The following is a 20,754-nucleotide window of genomic DNA, read 5'->3' on the forward strand; positions in this document are numbered from 1 at the left end:
GACTAGACTAGGCATCAAACCCTATCTTACTGGCCCTATAGAAGAAATGGAAGAGAGGGGATCCAAACAGAGCAACAAAGCCAAAAAAGCACAAGGAACCTTCAAGAATAGGGGGTGTCAAATCACTGCTTTATTATACAAACCCAACACAGTCTGTGTTTCAGCGAAACTGCCTGTATCAGGGGTCTAGGCAAAAGAACATTTATAATGTAAATGTAATAAAAGAAAATGGGTAACAAGAGTCTGATGTAAAAACCCGCAAAGTGTGCCAGAAACCTACTTCCTCATTAAAAGGACGCATATTTTAAAATTTTGTTGCAAAGTGTGCCACATAAAGTATTACAATTTCAGGTGCCATGGTGGCACCCATTGCCATTCCTTTGATCTGTTTTTACATCAGGCTCTTGTTTCATATCTACACATCACGTTTTTTTAATATTGCCCCGTTTATTCATCTTTTCATATGTTTTTTTTTTTGCCCACTGGTATTTTTAATAGTATTGACATATTTCACAGAATTGATGCTTATCTCTCTCTCTCTGTTTTATTTGTTCTTCATTTCTGTGTTTTTTTTCCGTCAGACTCCTTTGTTTTTATAGTAAGATTGTGTCTTTCCACAGACTGACTGATACACTTGATGATAGTTTCTGCACAAGGTATGTGCAATATGCAGCTTCCATTTGTTCCCTTTTTTAATCCAGTTTATCTGATTTTTTTATACAGTGATTTTATTATTCCTTTAATTGATTTTTGTTACCCAGTTTACATCTGCTGTTCATTATTTATTCATAAGCTCATAAAATTGAGTTTATGTAACATTTTGTTTGTAATTTAGCATTACATTTGTACGTTTTATACCATTGGCTCACATACATTATTGTTTTTATGTGGTTTCTTTTATTACATCAATGTATGTTTGTGGATTTTTATATTATGAATGTTCTTTTGTCTAGATCTCTGATGCAGGTGGTTTCACTGAAAAACAGACCGTGTCAGATCTGTATAATAAGGCACTGATTTGACACCCTCTATTCTTGAAGGCTCCTTGTGCTTTTTTGGCTTTGTTACTGGCCGTGTAGCCAGTCACATTTTTTTCAGGATGCCCTCAGCAAATAAGGGTGCAACAAATTTGCATATACGGTTTCCATGTCGCTAAATATATCTCCTACATATTCATTGTAAGTACCCCGAAAGCAAGACTACATTAGAGCTGGAGAACTAAAGACAGTGGCCTGTCGAGCAGTGCTCTGAAAAAGATTCTCTTCTTGTTTACAAAATGGGCTCCTGTTTGAGGAAAATTGCATAAGTACAATAAACCAACATCTCTGAAGACAACAGTCAGTTGATAGGTGACCTCACCTGCAGCAGCATGCGTGGAACACAGTTTCCAGAGCGAGCTTTGAAAGAGGGTTACGCCCATTCGGAGCATGCGCCGTGCACTCACATCGCCAAGTGGCATGCTCCAGTTCTTTAGTTTCAGATGCCAGACAAACAGTTTTGATGCAGAAATGATTTGCTTCGTTTGGTTGGTTCCAGAGCATATCTCAGGAGTGTTGGTAAGTGATATTCAGCCACTCTCCAGATCACTTGTCTGTTTATGTGTGATCACAGATATAGCAAGCCTAAATTCATATGGTTAAAACTATGCCAGCGTTTTTAGCCGCACACTTAGGGGCCTGTGTACTAAAATATGGTAAGGTTTTACAGTTACTGTGTGGCCATTGCCAAAATTAACACACAATAACTGCAATCCTGTGCAAGTGGAGGGTAATTCTATAAGAGATACCCACTAATTTAAACCTTGCCTACACTTCCTTATAGTCCCTTCCTAGTCCCTCCCAGAACATACCCATATCACATCACCTTGCCATAAAGATGTACTACAGTTTTAGATTTCCATAGTCCAACTTTATAAAGTCCTCATCAGGCCGTCGCACACTGAACATCATTGGTCCCCATCATTCCATCACACACTGACTGCCCCCAACACTCCCACACACACTGACTCTCTTTGATCCCCATCACTCCCTGAGATATGAACTCCCATTGATGTATCTGCTTTTCTTTCTGTTGCCCCCACTACAGATTTCTCCTCTCGGGTCCTTCTCACTGTCATTCTAGTCTCACTTTCCTTCTTATCATTTTAGGTCAGATCAAAGGCCCATCAAGCCCAATATTCTGTTTCTAGCAGAGGCCAATCCAGGTCATAAGTTTCTGGCTGAATCCTTACTTTCTCTCCTTCTCTCTTTTAATCCTCTTTTTAGGATTTAGGATTTATTTACTGCCTTTTTGAAGGAATTCACTCAAGGCGGTGTACAGTAAGAATAAATTAAAACATGAGCAATAGACAATTAGAGCAGTAAAAATATTCAAAAACAATACAAAGTATGGCATGGTTTACTATTTACAATGTCAACACAATATGTAATAGAACATTATAGGTGATAGCGAAGGATAAAGCAAAGATGTAACATATAGATAGGTAAGAAAGTAGGAAGAGTTAGAAAGTAAGGTGATTGATTTAAAGAAAGTTGCACATAAGGAATGTTATCTCAGCTAGAGTAGGAGTGGATAAACGTCCTGCTGCGGTATATGCAGCCTGAGTACTCCTTGTGTGTGTGAGTGAGACTAACCAGTTAGTTAACTCTTCCAGTAAAGGCCTGGTTGAAGAGCCAAGCTTTCACCTGCTTCTTTTATTTCCTGTCATAGTTATGAAGGTAAGAATAATGTAAACGTCTATTGTTTGTAGAGCTGGGAAGGCCATGTGTGGTAGCTGAAGGTTTTGCTGTTGGTGGCGTGGGGGTGCATTAGAATGTGAGGATGAAAGGGAGCTTGGGAGCTGAGGGGGGAGCATGTCAGATCCTAGTGATTAATGATCTTTGGGAAGGGAGATGGGGGGAGGATCTGCCTACCCCCTGCAGTAGGAATGCAAGTACCATTGTGTGCGTCTGCACTCTGCCACTCACTTCCCAGTAGCTGGAGATTTTCATACACTTCTTTACCATAAATAAACCTGTCAGAGAATGACAGAGATCAGAAAGTCAGGCTGCTCGCTCTGAAAAGAATAACTCAGGCACAGTCACCCAGAAAATTAATTTTGTAGGTCTTTTGAGAAGTTAGCTTTGTAGAAAGAGTACATGTAACAAAAGGATGGTCTCATCAAACATTACTAGATCTGAACTTGGCACAGTTATTTCTCACTATTTTGGGTGCTCTCTTCCTTACTAACTTCTATTACACATGATAGTAATTTTCACATAATGCACCATGCGGAGCAAGGTTCGGTAAACGTTGTTTTTCTTACTTGCTTTCCAAACCCATGTTTAGGACAGGTTACAACTTGGCCACCATTGGTAGGACCCTGCCCCAGAGGACTGACAGACTGGTGGTATTTGGGCAATAGATAGCACAGTGATTTGCCCCAGGTCACAGGAAACATTGGTGGAAGAAGCAGACCTGAAACCTGACCACCCTGGTTCTCAGGCACAATGTTAACCACTAGGCTGCTCCTCCAATCTGTCTCTGATGCGAGGTGAAAGGGTAGTGTAGGTTGAATTTTCTTTTGATGCAAATACTAAAAATGTAAAAATTCTCTATGAGCTGCATCACCCCATAGTAACAGCACTGCAGTGTATAATGAGGTAGGGTAAGGATTTCTTTGTGCTGGTGAAATGAAATAACTACAGGTTCACACTGTGGAGATTTTCTGCCATCCTCTCTAGAGAAAACTGGCTGTAACGAGCCTTTCTGCTTACCTACCAACCCATGTAAATAGCACTTGAGGTAAAACAGCTTTCTTCTCCTGCTAAATCGTGCGGTCTGCTGAAGACACGTACACTGCACTGTTGTGGAGTATGAATTCAGTATTCGTATCTTCAAGAGCAGAACTAAAGGATCTTTCTTTGGCATTTTTTTTTTCATATTACCTGAAGGAATAATCGCAAAACAGAAGCTTTTTTCTTTCTTTTTTTTTTTAATTTCATATAATCTAGGTGAAGTTATCCTTTTCTCCTTTTCACTAGTTTCTCTTATTCCACTTCCTTTGAACCTCATGCTCTCCCCTCTACCCTTTTGACCCTTCTTTTTGGGCTGCTCTTCTTCTGTGACCCTCTGGTTTTCTCTCCCTCACCCTCTGCTGTATCTTCCCAGCCTTTCCCTCCTTCATAGAGCCTGTTTTCCTTATTTATCTCGTCAGGGTACGACCAGTCATTTGTGTAGGACTATTCTACACTCTCTGCTCCATGGAACTTACCATCTAGGCTAGACAAAAACAGAAGACAAACAAAAAGCTACAGGAAATGTATTTGTTAAAGAAAACTGGTTGAAATCAACAAGGCTAACAGGGAGTGTTTAGTCTAGGTTTGAATATGGCCTGTGAGGGAGCATGACACACTGATTTGGGAAACATGTTCTAGACATTATGACACAGCAAGATGGAAAGTGCAGAGTTGGCAGTTGACAGCAGAAGGTAAAGGCACAGATAAAGGTATTTGTCTATTGAATGGAGTTTGAGGAAGGGTGTAAGGAGAGAGCAGTCTCAGAATTAATACATTTGTAGGATGTATATAAATGGCTTTCTTACACTTTGTGCAGAAGTAAATGATGAATCAGTTCATTATTTTATTATCACTTGTTTATTTAACTGCGTCTATTTGGACAACTTGAAATGATATACAAAGTCTTCCAAATTATAAAATCACAAAGTATTCTACAGCTATCTAGCCCAGCAAAGAATTCCCACGCTGCTGTCCCCTATAACCCAAAAACCTCAACCCCTGGAAATGCCTTCCTACTCTTAACCAGTCTCTCTGCATCTCCTAACCTCATCTGGCAGGGTGTCCAGAGGGTTGATGCCACAATTCAGAATGCCTTTGATCGTGTCAGTTTCAGCCTGACCTCTTTCACTCTTGGAAGTATCAAAAACCCCTTTCATGCCGATCTAAGAATCCATGGTGGAACATGATTCTCTATGCTTGTAGCTGAATACTTTGGTGCACATTTTTGTAATACTGTGAAGGTAAGCATGACTATCTTAAATTGCACATGAAATACTATGGGCAGCTAGTGTAAAGATCTGAGCATTAGGGCAATATGATACCTTGCAAGTAGACCACCTGAAATCTGAGCCACTGTATATGGACCTAGTTGAAGTGGTCTTTAGTATTTTTGTGGAGATCCTGTATAGACTATAATGCAAGAGTCTGTCCAAGATAGAACTAATGTAGTAATCAAATAATCACATCACAGCTATATATATTCCAGTTATCAGTCATTGTACAGAATCCAACCTCAGACCAATCGAGCCTTTCAAAACAAATACATTCCGTTCTCTGAGCATTAATAAACATTCTGCTTCCCCTCATCCAGCTCATTATACTTGATATTCACAGTTACTCACTCCAACTGATAGAATGTTGTTACAATTATGGAACATGTAATAAATACGAATTTCACTCAAAAAAACAATACACTGAATGGAACATATGGAATATCAAATAATAAGAAGATGACTTAAGCAAATGTAGGTGGCAAACAACACATACTCTTTGAGTGGTGATACCACCAAAAGCAACTCAAAGGTTACGAAATCAGAAGGACAACTCTAATAAGTAATTGAATAAGCATTTTCATAAACAAGGTCCTGTGGTCCAGAAAAAAAATAGTATAAAGCACCCAGTCACACTCTGTCTCTTCAAACAGCGTACAATGTTGTGGTGATCAAATAACCTTAAGTTGTAAACAGACTTATACTGTATGTATCAGAGCGAGGTCACATGATAAACACTACATTTAAAAACTCAAGACAAACTACTTTTAATAAGGCTTTTCAAATTATGGTCATTAAAATGCTGGAAAAACTAATCTACAATGGCTACAAATAATGACAACAATATAAAATGAGTAATTAAAACCATACATGTTCTAGAGACGAAGTCAAAAAGGCTTGAAAACCAGCTTTTATGTAAAAAACAAAAATTAGAAAACAGTTTTAACATGTATGAATTAGTAAAAGAGCAAATCTGCCAGCAAAATCACATCAAGAAAATGTTAAAATGATCCTTTAAAACCCTAAAAAATAACACTTTGAAATGTGTGTTCCAACTCGCATCTATGCATTCCAATGACGCGTATCCATTTCAGTGACGCGTATATTCATTCCACTGACTATGTATGTGTTCCAACTCACATGTGTGCGTTCCCGTGATGCGTATCCATTTCATTGGTGTGTGTATATGCATTCCATTGGCCGTTTATGTGTTCTAACAGTGATTTTAACCAATATTATCCTTCTGACTTGTATATTCTTCATGAAAAATAAATACTTCGGCTTAGAACCAGTAAAAAATCAATACCTCAAAATTATTATTAACAGAAAACCAATTAAATAACTCAATACTGATAAAACAATTAAAGAATCACTGCAAAATGTATTGAAAGAAAGGAGTTGAGAATTGCTTTAAAAAAAAAATCCAGGAGGTCTTTATCATTACACTAGTAAAACATGCCCGTTTCTTGCGGCAATGAAACGGGGGCTAGCACGGTTTCCTTCCGGACCTCCCCCCACTCACCCCGTCGGCGTTCGTCCGCCATTATTGCGGACCTCAGCACGCCACCTTCAATCAGCTGACATTGCTCCGCCCTCGACGTCATCACGTTTGACGCGAGGGCGGGGCCCCAACACAGTGTTTTCGGTGGCTTCACCACCACGAAGGCTTCGAACCGGAAGGAAGTGCCCGGAAGACCTGACAGTGACGTCAGTGTCCTCAGAACGTTGAGGGTGAGTTTTATTATATAGGATTATTGCTAACAATAAAAAAGGGTGCAAATACACATTGGGGATCATTTTAAAAGCTTTTCCCCACTTGTAAAGCATGTTTTACACACTGGAAAAATGGCTGTTGTAAAATTATACGGGGGTGCATATACACGATCAGGTATGTGTGCTCACGAGACCACACGTACGTTCACATGGACTGTAGGCATTCCCAGGAGCTGCAAAGCACGTGGATACTTTATAAATTGCATGTGTACCCACACGGAGTACAAGCAGAGATTTACATCCACCTCAAAGCACGTTTAGGATTGTGCATGAGCAATTATGTGCAGTTGGAGATTATTTCAGCCTCCTGTTTTATAAAGTCACATGCTGTTACAAATTTATAACACTACCTGCTAAAAAATTACCACCATTATTGTTAGTATTCTAGGATTGTGATTTCATTTTAAGAAAAATCTTTTATTTTAAATTTCTGTTTCTCAGTAATACGGTCAACCTTTTAAGCAATGTTCCTGTTTCCTGTCTGGATGTGTTGATCAGCCCTGAAGCCCAGGAAGGATCCATGGTGTACAATGGAATAAATATGGAAGCCATTCAGGCTTTGCTGGATTTCATGGAAAAGAGGATAGATGAGGTGAGTTGGCATGTCAGAAAGAAAAATGAGCATAATTTTTGGAAATCTGTATGATCTCCACCCTGCTCTCAGCTCTTGGTCTTACTAGCTTTTCATCTTAAGGTTGACACCTTCATTCTGAAGCAGATGTTCTCAGCCTAGCCAGTCAGGTTATCAGGATACCAATGATGAATATGCATGAGACAGATTTGCATAGTGGAGGCTGTGCATGCACATTTGTCTCATGCATATTCATTATGGATATCTTGAAAACCAGGGTGGTGTGGTGTGTTCCAAGGACTGGGTTCAGAAGCCCTCTTCTAAAGTAAACACTCCTCCCCCCTTTTGTCTCTTGTTCATCTCTGAAGACTTCAATGGCATATGTTTTACACTGAACCTTTGAAAGCTATATGTGTACATTCCTGTCTTTTTATCTGAAAAAGATACAGGTCTAGCTCTGGGACAGGAGGTGCCCATTCAGTCCCTCCAGATATAGTGGTGCACCCCTGCCTTGTACCAGGCCCTGTCCTGGAATGTTAGGGGCCGTCTTCCAACTTCATCCTTCACGTTTTTCTTGTGAAGGCTGTGGTAGTGACCTGCAGGGTTTAGAAGCAGTAATGGCAAGGCAGAAGAGGTGTAACACAGTGGTTACTGAACTGACAACACTGCTGCTGCTTGTAATCCGGGACAAGTCACTTAACCCTCCTTTGCCTCAGGTATAAGCTTAGACTGTGCACTGTCCAGGAACAGGGCCATTTCTATAACTTGGAACCATTCTTTTGTTGGAATCATTTCAATAATTCTCTTACAGGTTGTGGGTGAATTTTAAAATCTTGATTTCTATTTTTGGAGATTTGAGAGGGTTCACGCCTGCCTTTTTTGTCTTCATTTGTTCAGCAATAAGAAGTGCCGACCCAGTCTCGAAGTCCTGGTTAAGGCCTATGGCTGAGAATTCCATGCACTCATGAGATCAGATTGTTTTCTACTTGTGAATTACTATTTGAGTAGGTAAAGCCCCTCAGTTTTGCAATATGTTGCCTTCAGATTTGAAACCTGAGTTGAACTATATGACATTCTGCAAGGAGTTGAAGAAGTGACTTTTTTCACAGTTTTAGCACTTATATGGCTGTACCTGGAGTTGGGAATTTAGGGGGCAAATGGTGTATGGACTGTACTGGTTAAGACTCTAACTCTGTTAGGAAAAATAGATGGGTTTTAATGTATGTTTAATCTACATTGTGGAGATGAGCAATCATTTGACTACATCTAAAATGGCCTAGTATTTATCACCTCTCTTCCACCAATTACCATCCTGTTTTGACTCTTCCATTGAAGGTAGCCAAGAAAGTTGTTTTGGCCAAACTGTGATTTTCTTGAAGACTGTTCTTAACCCTATACAACTGGGTTCTGTACTGAATCTGTGCTGTGTTGAATGAGATCTTCTCTACACTAGATTCAACAAGGCAGCTCTTCTAGTCTCAACCACCTTTCTGCAACATTCATTGTTGTCAGTCATCAACTGCATCTCTCCGAGATAAAGATTAGTTGAACCGTACTTAACTGCTTCAGTTCCTCTCTGAACTCCACATTCTTTACGGTAATGCCGGATTCTTCTTTTTGTAATGAGTACCCTTTGGACTGTGGAGGCCCCCAGGGATCTATCCTCTCCCCAATACTCTTCAATCTCTTTATCAGTCCCTTGGTTACTCTGATTCAGAGTCAGGTATCATCAGTTACTAATATGCAGACGATACAGACTACTGTTATACATAAGTCCTCTCACTCCTGATATCTTTTCCTAAATGTAATGTCTGGAAGCGATGGCTCAGTCCAGCTAAATTAAGTGGAGGAGTGGCCTAGTGGTTAGAGTGGTGGACTTTGGTCCTGGGGAACTGGGTTCGATTCCCACTGCAGGCACAGGCAGCTCCTTGTGACTCTGGGCAAGTCACTTAAACCTCCATTGCCCCAGGTACAAATAAAGTACCTAAGCCTGCCATGAGTGGGAAAGCGCAGGGTACAAATAAAAAATTTTTTAAAAAAAAGAGAGATGTAGATCTCTGGCAGGCTAACCACCCCTGCTCTTCTGCCTTCAGTCTGAGATGTCTCGATCTTGTCTCATGACTCTGTATCTGTTTTAGGTAACTGCACTGACTTTCAACTCTCTTTTGACAAGCATATCTTTCTCTGGTAAGAACTAGCTTTATTTATGCATTAAAAAGAAAAAGGAAACAGAGAGTCCGATACCAACGCCCTGTTAGTTTTTGACCAAAAGACACTCCATTGATTGTCAGAGAGAGATAATCCAGTGTCAATTGACCATAACTTCTGTAAAGCTCTAATGTCAGAAGGATTTTTATTATAAAATAATTTGTTGGACCTAGATTCAGGTTTTCCTAAAATAAGTGATTCGATTAGAGGATGAAAAGTATCAAGGGGAAAAGAACTAAAATCCTTGAAATTAACACTGTAGAGTAAAACGGATCATAACTGAAAGTAGGAAAAGAATTGTGATGGTCGTGATGTAAAAACAGTATGTAATGAAGTAAAGGAACGGACTGTGCTATTTTCATTGACAAGTGCAAAGTGATGCATGTGGGTAAGAGGAACCCGAATTATAGCTACGTCTTGCAAGGTTCCGCGTTAGGAGTTACGGATCAAGAAAGGGATCTGGGTGTCGTCGTCGATGATACGCTGAAACCTTCTGCTCAGTGTGCTGCTGCGGCTAGGAAAGCGAATAGAATGTTGGGTGTTATTAGGAAGGGTATGGAGTCCAGGTGTGCGGATGTTATAATGCCGTTGTATCGCTCCATGGTGCGACCGCACCTGGAGTATTGTGTTCAGTACTGGTCTCCGTATCTCAAAAAAGATATAGTAGAATTGGAAAAGGTACAGCGAAGGGCGACGAAAATGATAGTGGGGATGGGACGACTTTCCTATGAAGAGAGGCTGAGAAGGCTAGGGCTTTTCAGCTTGGAGAAGAGACGGCTGAGGGGAGATATGATAGAAGTGTATAAAATAATGAGTGGAATGGATCGGGTGGATGTGAAGCGACTGTTCACGCTATCCAAAAATACTAGGACTAGAGGGCATGAGTTGAAGCTACAGTGTGGTAAATTTAAAACGAATCGTAGAAAATTTTTCTTCACCCAACGTGTAATTAGACTCTGGAATTCATTGCCGGAGAACGTGGTACGGGCGGTTAGCTTGACGGAGTTTAAAAAGGGGTTAGATAGATTCCTAAAGGACAAGTCCATAGACCGCTATTAAATGGACTTGGAAAAATTCCGCATTTTTAGGTATAACTTGTCTGGAATGTTTTTACGTTTGGGGAGCGTGCCAGGTGCCCTTGACCTGGATTGGCCACTGTCGGTGACAGGATGCTGGGCTAGATGGACCTTTGGTCTTTCCCAGTATGGCACTACTTATGTACTTATGTACTTATCTTTGACATAGATACCAGAGCGTACCCAAATCAGCCAGCAGACCATTTTCTTCTCAGCTTTAATCATAGAATTATTCCAGATAGGAGCGTGCAGATTGGAAGTGATAAAATTAAGAAGAATGGAATCTAAACACCTTTATGTCAATAGCATGTCGTTAATTATTGGATATATAGAATTATCTAAATATCCTGCCCAATCACAAAGTTCTAAGAGGAATACAATAAACATCAAAATATACCAAAGAGACAATACAAAAACCAAATATAACTAAAATCAAATCAATACTTTCCTTCAAAACACTAACATTAGGGATTACCATAATGCAAGTAATCAAAAATTATACATCTAAAGCCTGATAAAACAAAAGTCTTACTTTCTTCTAAAAAACACGAAAATCAGTAATAGCCCTAACATAATAGGGTAATAAAATTCCAAAGATGAGGTGCCACCACCGAAAAAATCCTGGCAGACATCTGAGGAAGTGGCGTCATTCTTGAGCCACTGATGCCGGCACTCCCGCACGTGCTCAGGTTGCATGGCGCTCAGGACTCGTGCGGTGGACCACATCAGCGGGCAAGGCTTGGGCATCCCCGCCTGCAGAGCAGGACTCCACGCTGCTGGTGCTGCCACCGACGTCGCCGGGGGAGGAGGGGAAAAGCCTATCGATGGTGTTTGATGCAGTTGGGGCTAGATTTGGGGCTTCCTAGTACATCTGGAGCTGAGTGGATTGTTCATCTTTCTAAATCTGGATTGATTGAGGAAGCAATGAGTGGTGGATTGAATTTCTTGGAACAGCAGCACGCAAATGCTGTAGCAGACAGTGTTATCAGAAGAAAAGCAGCTGCCTCAGATACTACCCTCGGGGGAGAATCGGAGTGTGGGTACTTCAGAATTTTCACAGAGGGGTATTTTAGAGAGACCTGGTGAAATAACTTTGCAATCAATAGGCCATTACTAAGTCAAACATGACTGCAAGTAACAGGTTCAGACATGTGGAAAGTTCTGTGTCTAGGGCAGGAAATCATTTGGCTAGGTTGGAAGGAAATGTGGAAAACCATGCAGTGAAGTTGGGGAACTTTGGAGAAAGCTTGTGATGTGGTGCAGGATGTTAGTTCCAGCTCGGCGAGGGACTGTACCGTTTTACATCACAAGATGGATCAGGTGGGCACTTTAACATCAGGGTTGCTTAATTTTTTGTATTTATGTACCAATGATCCAAGGGAACTTTTCAGAAAACAGTAGATGGGGATATTGAAGATTCCAGCCGGGGGTCAAACCTTCTTAGTAAGTGTTTTATTTTCCTTTTAAGTGAAGGAAAGAGGATGCTGTCTAAGCTGGTGCTGCTGATGGACCTTTGCAAGTCTTTACGGATATCTTAAGTGCAATAGTGATACTATTACTACTACTCATCACTTCTGTAGTGCTACTAGACTTATGCTGTGCACTTTATATGCAGGTACTTTTCTCTGTCCCTAGTGGGCAATGGAGGGTTAAGTGACTTGCCCAGGATCACAAGGAGCTGCAGTGGGATTCAAACCCAGTTCTCCAGGATCTCAGCTCACTGCAGTAACCGTTAGGCTCCGTCTGAAGAGACAGTGGATTGTGGCTAGTTTGAGGCTATTGAACTTTCCAAAAATACAAGGATTTTCGACTAAGGAAGCTTTGGTGAAATATATGCTGGAGGAGAGAGGCTGGAAAAAAGAGATGTTAGTGAGGGATAAACAGAGAAAAGTATTCAGTTTTCAAATGTATGTAAATGGGTAAGTAGCAATTTATTGGGGTTATTAACCTCTTTAGCCTCCTAGAAGTAGGTAGAGGTTTCACAACAGGGACTTTTAGCCACATTAAAAAAGAGCATTATTTTAGGTGTTTCTAAGTCAGGGGAGTAAAGCCACCTACACAAATAGTTTGGCACTTTACTGTATTAATATTCCATTAGCTGCAGAGTATAAATAATAATAATAAATCTTTATTTATAACCCTCTAAATCTTTAAAAGTCTAGGTGGGGAACAAATCATATACAAAATATTAAAAAAACCAAAACAATAAAAATTTTTAAATATACCACCTGCTTTTTCAGCTTTGCTGTCCACATGTGTAGGTGAAGAGAATGCTCAGCTTATTGTTCTATGATTCACTGAACTGGCTTTGTGGAGTTTTTTTGATCCCTTTTCAGGGAAGCAGCTACCGGGAACGTCTCACTCCAGTGCTCACCCTGTTAACAGACTGCTCTCGAGCTCATAGGAACATCAGGAAGTTCATCAAAGCTCAGGTAAACTCCAAAGCAGAATAAAGAGTTAAATTCATAGGCTTCTGTCTGTTTGAAAAGGAAGTGGACTTATCTGCCACTAGCCCCTCATTTAAAAAAAAACGTGACAAAAATTGTACGTGCAAATTAATTGAATAATGAGTCAATTAGTGCCAATAATTGTTTTTTTTAACAGGCAGTTATTGGCGCTAATTGAAATCGATTAATATGCACACATGTAAATTTATGCGCATGACCTCTGTTGCAGAGTATAGGGGAGGTCCTCTTATATCTTAGAAATAACAGGTCTTGTGGTATTGGACATTAACCGCCTGATATTTAAAACGGTTTGACTGGTGAAATGTCATTTAACCGGCTATCCAGCACTGAGTATCACCATATAATGGCTTAAAGATAGCCGGTTATATCACGTGATATAACCGGCTATCCAGTGATTTTCACTGCGGAGCCAGCTAAGTTTGGTGGCCATATTTGGCTGCCGCAGTAGGTGGAATAACTTTGGCTGGCTCCAACTTGACTGGCTGCTGTTGAAAATCGATTTGGCCGGTTAAGTTGGAACTGGCCAAATTTAAACCGGATATTCAGTGCCAGTCACCAGAAACAGCCCAGCATTGAATATCTGGGTTCAGTGCTGACCGCAGGAGATAGCCTATCTCCCACGGTCAGAATATCGGGGCCTAAGGGGTAGGGCTTTGGATTCTGGTCTGGTATGTTTCACCATGGGTGTACATCCTTATGTGTCTCTTCCAGTTCAGTCTTCCTGTAATGAAGGAGAGTGTTAGAATTTGCCAGATCATTGATCAAGGTGCTGCAGCAAATGTTTGGTTCATGAAATGAAGAGTGAGTGGCTCCAGCAATATAGCATAGATCCAGGTTGGCCCTGGAAGGGGGAAGGAAATCTTCAATACTCCTTGGGTTGTTTGTTCATGGTGAAAGCCCTCTGCTGGCCTGAAGATTAAAGTTTTAATAGGGGACAGGGAACTCAAACCTAAAGTACCCTTATTAGGAGGCCAAAGTCCAGTCCCTATGTCTATGTTGAAAAAAGTGTGTGTGGTGCAGAGACAGGTCAGATCAAATCAGAGACAAATGTACCCAAGATCTGTATTTTCAAAGGGAAAACCCCCACATGGAGCCTTGCTTCAGGTACATGTGAATATACATTTCCATAGGGAGCCCAGCACCTGCACCTTGTTACCCAACATTTCAGACTAGCAGCACTGCCATTAAGATTTCTAACTGCTGCTCTGTGCAGGTTACTCCTCTGCTTTCTTCTAAATTTGATGAAATGATACCATTGCTATTTTAGATTGTATTCACCACTTCATCCTTTTACCACTAGGAATACTGGGCTCAAAGCAATGTAACCAGGCAGTGTTGCTGTATATCTGTACTAACCGGCCATTTTGAAAGTGGGCAGGAGAGTGCATTCTGAGGGCGGAGTCAGGGCGGAACCAGCAGTTATGCTGATGCAATATTCAGTGCCGGTGCAACCAAACAGGGCAGCACAAAAGGCATTTAGCTACGCGGGTGCTCGAACTGAATATTGGCCAGAACCCACATAATTTCAGGCCACTGATCAGATAGAAATGCTAAGTAGTAGTAGTAGATGTCCCCCTCCCTTTCAAGTCAACCTGATCCATTCTGAACCCCCTCCCGACCCCACCCTGAGCAGCAGTGCCCCCTCCCTCCTGACTCCCCTGAACAGCAGGGACATGTTATCTTTATCTTTATTAAAAACTTGATATACTGCTCACCTTTCCAGATCAGAGCAATTAACAAAACTATAATCTAAAAAAAATAAATAAAAAATTAAGCAGGAAAAGAACTCCATTGTTAAAAAGGAAAGACCTAACCACACTCAACAGAGAATCTCTCAGTCATACCCCCCCTTCGAACAGCAGGGGAACCACTTCCACCCAAATCCCCTCCTTCCTGACCCCTCCAGCCACTGAAAAGCAGGGAAACCCCAACCAGAATCCCCTGGGCCTACTGAAAAAATTGTAGCCTGTACATATACTATCTGTAGGGTCCCAAGGACAGGAGCGATGCCCACTCACCTGCTCGTCGCAGTGCTGACTCCAAAATGGCTGCCTCAACCTCTCTATTGTCTCCCCTGTGGTGGCTGTGGCACAGTGGGCAGGGCAGAGGCACTAGGGGTTGAGCCATACAGGGTGTGATTCCAGCTGTGGATTCTCCTGCCCCAGCCCAACCTAAAAAAAAATAGCCCTGTTGTATAGTGGCACCCCCACCCGTCCCAGTGCCCCATCACTGTGTACATGGCAGGAGCGAATCCCATTCACTCATGCCTCCAAGACCCCATCTTGGAAAATGGCACCGCCCAAACCCTCGTATCATGGGATACTGTACAGTTCCTTCCTCTCCCATGCTTTCTTGAATTCAGATACGGTCCTCATCCTAAGCCTGCATGTGTTTTCTTTCCACTCTCTTTGCTCCAGTTTTCAAAGTGAAAGTACGTTCATACTTTCATTTTTAAAACTATCCACAGCACCTGCACATATTTCTATGTACAAAACTATTCATGTTACTGCAGGTCCCATCCTAACTCTGCATCCGAGAACGGGTGGGTAAAAGGACGTGTGCTATGGAAGTGGAACATAGTTTTCCTGACACTCTGGTTTGGCAATTTTCAAATAGTCTGTTTCCTTGTAGAAACATTGTTTTACCGATGGAATTGGATTAGAAAATGAGCCTTTAATTGTAGATCAGCTGGGAAAGCAGTTAATAAATTAATTAAGTTGTCTGCCATGTGTATATGTTACTAGGTGTTACCTCCCCTCAGAGATGTCAGTAATCGGCCGGAGGTGGGCACCACAATTCGGAATAAGCTGGTGCGTTTGATGACCAATGTGGATCTCGGAGTTAAACAGATTGCAGCTGAGTTCCTCTTTGTACTTTGTAAGGAAAGAGGTAAAATATCTTCTCTTTTTGCACTTAGTATTTTTATTTTCTTATTCCCATAACAATATCTAAGTACAGATTTTCAAAGCCTTTAGGGTTACAGTTCAACCCGATTGGAGCTATTCAGAGCCAGGAGAAATTGTTTCTAGGAACTGATGGTTTGGCCTTCAGGATTTTGTATTCTCTGGCTACTCCATCTCTATATAGGGCCAGTCCAACCATTAGGCAAAACCAGGCTGTCACCTAGGGTAGCAGCTCCTGAAGGAGAAGCAAAGAGCAGCAGTTAAAGGAAAATAACACCAGACAAACTCAAAGTACCATCAATTTGTGCCTGCAGGAAGGGTGGGCAGTTTTCAAATAGTCCATTTACCTGGATAAATGACTTTTGGAAATTGCCGTTATTTGCGTGTTTGCGATACAACAAAGCTTAATATTTAAAAGCAAGACTAGGAATCTGAAATTTAATTGAGGGGGGTCCCCATGCCTCTGCACCAGCCCTGTCTCTGTCATTTCAGTTATAGTTTAAAACTTTCAGTCTGCAGAGTTTAAAGACACATGTTCTTCTGTTTCTTACCCTTCAAGCTTCCCTGGTATCTGTTCCCCTCTGCTCTGTAGTCTCCTCACACTCTCTATCTCCTAATCTAATCTAATCTGCGATTTGTAGACCGCAGAGATCCCACCTGGAGGTTCAATGTGTTTTACAATTTAAGAAACTCATAACTAATGAGGAATTACAATATAAAAAAACATAATAAAAATTATAGTTAAAAATTTCCAAACTAAAAAGTGTTTTCTTTGTAAATACATATAATTCTGTTCCTCATCAAATTTGTCTTGGAAGAGCATTGCAAGCTAAAATTGCTCCATAAGAGAACAGAGCATCAAAATGTCATTTAAATCGAAAACCTTTAACTGTAGGAAGTTTTAACTGGAGCATACCACATAATCTGGATCAGGAAAAGAAGAAATTGGAAAAATTTTGAATAAGCATAACAGAGGTATTAATTACCATTCAAGACGTGGAATATTATGCAAACTGACTTATAAGCAATCCGCATTCTAATAGGAAGCCAGTGAGGTTTTTCAAAATATGACGAGACGCTGTCGAATTTCTTCAGATGGAAAATCGGACAGTCGTATTCTGGATTAATTGCAGTTTATATAAAACTTTAGCATTTAGCTCAATATACAGAGAGTCAGTAGTCCAGATGTGGTAAAACCAACATCTGGACCAGCAAAGTGAAGTGAGATTTAGAGAAGTAGGACCTAAGTAAGTGTTTTAAACGATAAAAAGTACGTCTGCGTAAGTTTTTAATCTGAGGTTCATACGTAAGAGAAGAATCAAGTATTACCCCTAAAACCCTTGATTCTGTTTCTACCTTCAAGCTAGTGCCTCCAACCAGAGGTATATAATTTGGAATGGATAATAGAGAAGGGCTAAACCAAAGTACCTTAATTTTTATAGAGTTCAATTTAAGCTTATTATTTGCTTCCCAATGTTGACTAATACATTCAGAGACACGAGCAGAAATGTCCTCCAGTAAAGGACAAGTTGGTGCTAGCATTAAAATGTCATCGGCATATGAAAAGAGACAAATGTCAGAAAAAGAGATGGTACCCAGAGAACTCATAAAAAGGTTATACAGCATGTGGGACAGTGGGGGAACCCAGTACGTTGCACAGAGACCATTCCAGGGTGAGTTTTTAGACTACATTTTGCCATTTTCAGAACTAAGTGCATTGTTTAGCCTGGAAAAGGGGTGCAGAGAATAAGCAAGTGCAAATCTTTGTGGGTGCCTGTGGTCTGCGTAATTTTGAGATTGATCCAAACTCCTTTAGAAAAAGTGTCCATGATCTTTCTACCTGCCCAAACTGTTTTGAAAATGACCTCCTAAGGGATATGTATTGTTTTGTAACTGCTTTTTGTTCACTAAACTATTACAGCTCTGTTTTATTCAGTCGACAGCCTACTGAAGTATACGGGCTATGGTAACGCAGCAGGACTGCTGGCAGCCAGGGGCCTACTTGCAGGAGGACGAGGTGACCACTGGTACTCAGACGATGAGGACACAGACACGGAGGAATACAGATCCGCAAAGCCCAAGTACAGTAATCCCAATGTATTCACTTATCCTCTTTTCACAGCTTAACATTTGGCTCAGTATTCAAGTGGACTTATGCATTTAAAGGACAGTTTTTTAACAGGTGCTGAAAATGAAGGAGCTCTTTTGTAAAGGAATGCTGACACCCCCATAATGAGCTGGTGTTAACTGCTAGTACCGGAGAAGCCCATATAAATTATAGTGTACGTCCCCTCGCGAATTTGCAGTGTGTTTGTTGGTTTGCAGAATAGTACTGAGGCAGAATTTTGGTATTTCTGCACATATGTCCTGACATGGGTAAATGGATTATTCTAAACTTTTACACATATAATGGGCACCCATGGTACTGAATCTCCCCCTCTCCTGCCCCCTCCTGGGCATTGCAAAATCAACCATAAAGTACTTAGAGCAAAGAAAGATGACCGCATTGTGCCTCTGTTTGCAAGTATTTACACATTTATATCACATACACCTGTAAAACCACATTTCAGAAAGCTGCTGTTTGTACAGATAAATCCTCACCACATATAAATACGGAGGGGGCTTGGTTTATTCTGCAGCAGTTAAATGGTTAATGCCGCTGAATACTTGTGGTTAGCACCTGAGCTGAAAACGGCCATCTTGTGGTCATTCCAGGGGCAGGGTTGGCAGTTACCTGGTTAAGTGCCGATATTAAGTATTTGTAAGCTAAGAAATTGCAGGTTCAGCAGCTAATCTCTTGGCCAACATTTCCTCCAAACTACATTTTACCAGTCTTGTGGGGAACTACATTGGCTCACAGTTAAATAACTTACTCGTGTTAGTCTTTGATGCTAGAATAAATGGTGGCCTGGATTATCTGCAAGACTACTTGGTCTGTTATGAACCCTGATACCATGTTACATCATCACATTCAGCATTATTAGTCGTTCTTACAATCACCAAGGCAAGATACAAAAACTTTTAATAGGACATTTTCAGTCGCAGCAACAAGCCCATGGACTGCAATGACAAGCGAACCAGGCTAGAGATGATTTCTTTGAGATTCAGCTGTTTTGCCAAGCCTTCAGTTCTAATAGCTATGTTGAGGCTACTAATGTGGCATTTTATGATTTGATTTTTATAAATTCTTTTTTCTTTTTACTTTCATTGTATTATATATTGATTTCTGGTATTATTATTTAGAAGTCAATACTTAAAGGCACTTACCAGTTAGCAGTTGCTGCTAACCGGATAGTGCCAGCAAGTGGGGTAGTCAGTGGCTCTAACCGGATAAGTGCCGGCGAGAGGGGAATTCAGTGGCTCTAACTGGATAAGTGCCGGCAAGTGGTGTATTCAGTGGCTCTAACCAGCTAGTGCCGGCGAGAGGGGAATTTAGTGGCTCTAACCGGATAAGTGCCGGAGAGTGGGGTATTCAGTGGCTCTAACCGGAAAAGTGCCGGCGAGTGGGGTATTCAGTGGGTGGCTCTAACCGGATTCAGTGGCTGTAACCAGATAGTGCCGGTGAGTGGGGTATTCAGTGGCTTTAACCAGCTAGTGCCGGTGAGTGGAGAATTCAGTTGCTCTAACCGGATAAGTGCCGGTGAGTGGGAAATTCAGTGGCTCTAACTGGATAAGTGCCGGCAAGTGGTGTATTCAGTGGCTCTAACCAGCTAGTGCCGGCGAGAGGGGAATTTAGTGGCTCTAACCGGATAAGTGCCAGTGAGTGGGATATTCAGTGGCTCTAACCGGATAAATGCCGGCGAGTGGGGTATTCAGTGGCTCTAACCAGATAAGTGCCGGCGAGTGGGGTATTCAGTGGCTCTAACTGGATAAGTGCCGGCAAGTGGTGTATTCAGTGGCTCTAACCAGCTAGTGCCGGCAAGAGGGGAATTTAGTGGCTCTAACCGGATAAGTGCCGGCGAGTGGGGTATTCAATGGCTCTAACTGGATAAATGCCAGCGAGTGGGGTATTCAGTGGCTCTAACCGGATAAGTGCCGGCGAGTGGGGTTTTCAGTGGCTCTAACCGGATAAGTGCCGGCGAGTGGGGTATTCAGTGGCTCTAACCGGATAAGTGCCGGCGAGTGGGGTATTCAGTGGCTCTAACCGGATAAATGCCGGCGAGTGGGGTATTCAGTGGCTCTAACCGGATAAGTGCCGGCGAGTGGGGTTTTCAGTGGCTCTAACCGGATAAGTGCCGGCGAGTGGGGTATTCAGTGGCTCTAACCGGATAAGTGCCGGCGAGTGGGGTTTTCAGTGGCTCTAACCGGATAAGTGCCGGCGAGTGGGGTATTCAGTGGCTCTAACCGGATAAGTGCCGGCGAGTGGGGTTTTCAGTGGCTCTAACCGGATAAGTGCCGGCGAGTGGGGTATTCAGTGGCTCTAACCGGATAAGTGCCGGCGAGTGGGGTATTCAGTGGCTCTAACCGGATAAGTGCCGGCGAGTGGGGTATTCAGTGGCTGTAACCAGATAAGTGCCGGCGAGTGGAGAATTCAGTGGCTCTAACTGGATAAGTGCCGGCGAGTGAAGAATTCAGTGGCTCTAACCGGATAAGTGTCGGCGAGTGGGGTATTCAGTGGTTCTAACTGGATAGTGCCGTGAAAAGTTCCCTCTGACTGCCTCAGCACTATCTGGACAGGACCAGGTCAGTCTGTGGGTGAGGTTTGGCA

General features: G+C 41.8%; 1 protein-coding gene across 3 annotated transcripts in view; it reads left to right on the forward strand.

The window, feature by feature from the left end:
* RIC8B (RIC8 guanine nucleotide exchange factor B) overlaps window positions 1-20,754 on the forward strand; it is a 60,261-nt gene that overhangs the window by 25,006 nt on the left and 14,501 nt on the right. For 2 of the 3 annotated variants that reach the window (XM_030214227.1, XM_030214228.1), the window contains exons 6-9: window positions 7,262-7,412; window positions 13,012-13,107; window positions 15,888-16,032; window positions 17,968-18,127. In XM_030214227.1, the coding sequence (XP_030070087.1) occupies window positions 7,262-7,412; window positions 13,012-13,107; window positions 15,888-16,032; window positions 17,968-18,127 (552 nt within the window). The remainder of the gene's footprint in view (window positions 1-7,261; window positions 7,413-13,011; window positions 13,108-15,887; window positions 16,033-17,967; window positions 18,128-20,754) is intronic. The other variant, XM_030214229.1, reaches the window with a different exon arrangement.

Source organism: Microcaecilia unicolor, chromosome 9, assembly GCF_901765095.1.
Source record: "Microcaecilia unicolor chromosome 9, aMicUni1.1, whole genome shotgun sequence".
Lineage (NCBI taxonomy): Eukaryota > Metazoa > Chordata > Amphibia > Gymnophiona > Siphonopidae > Microcaecilia > Microcaecilia unicolor.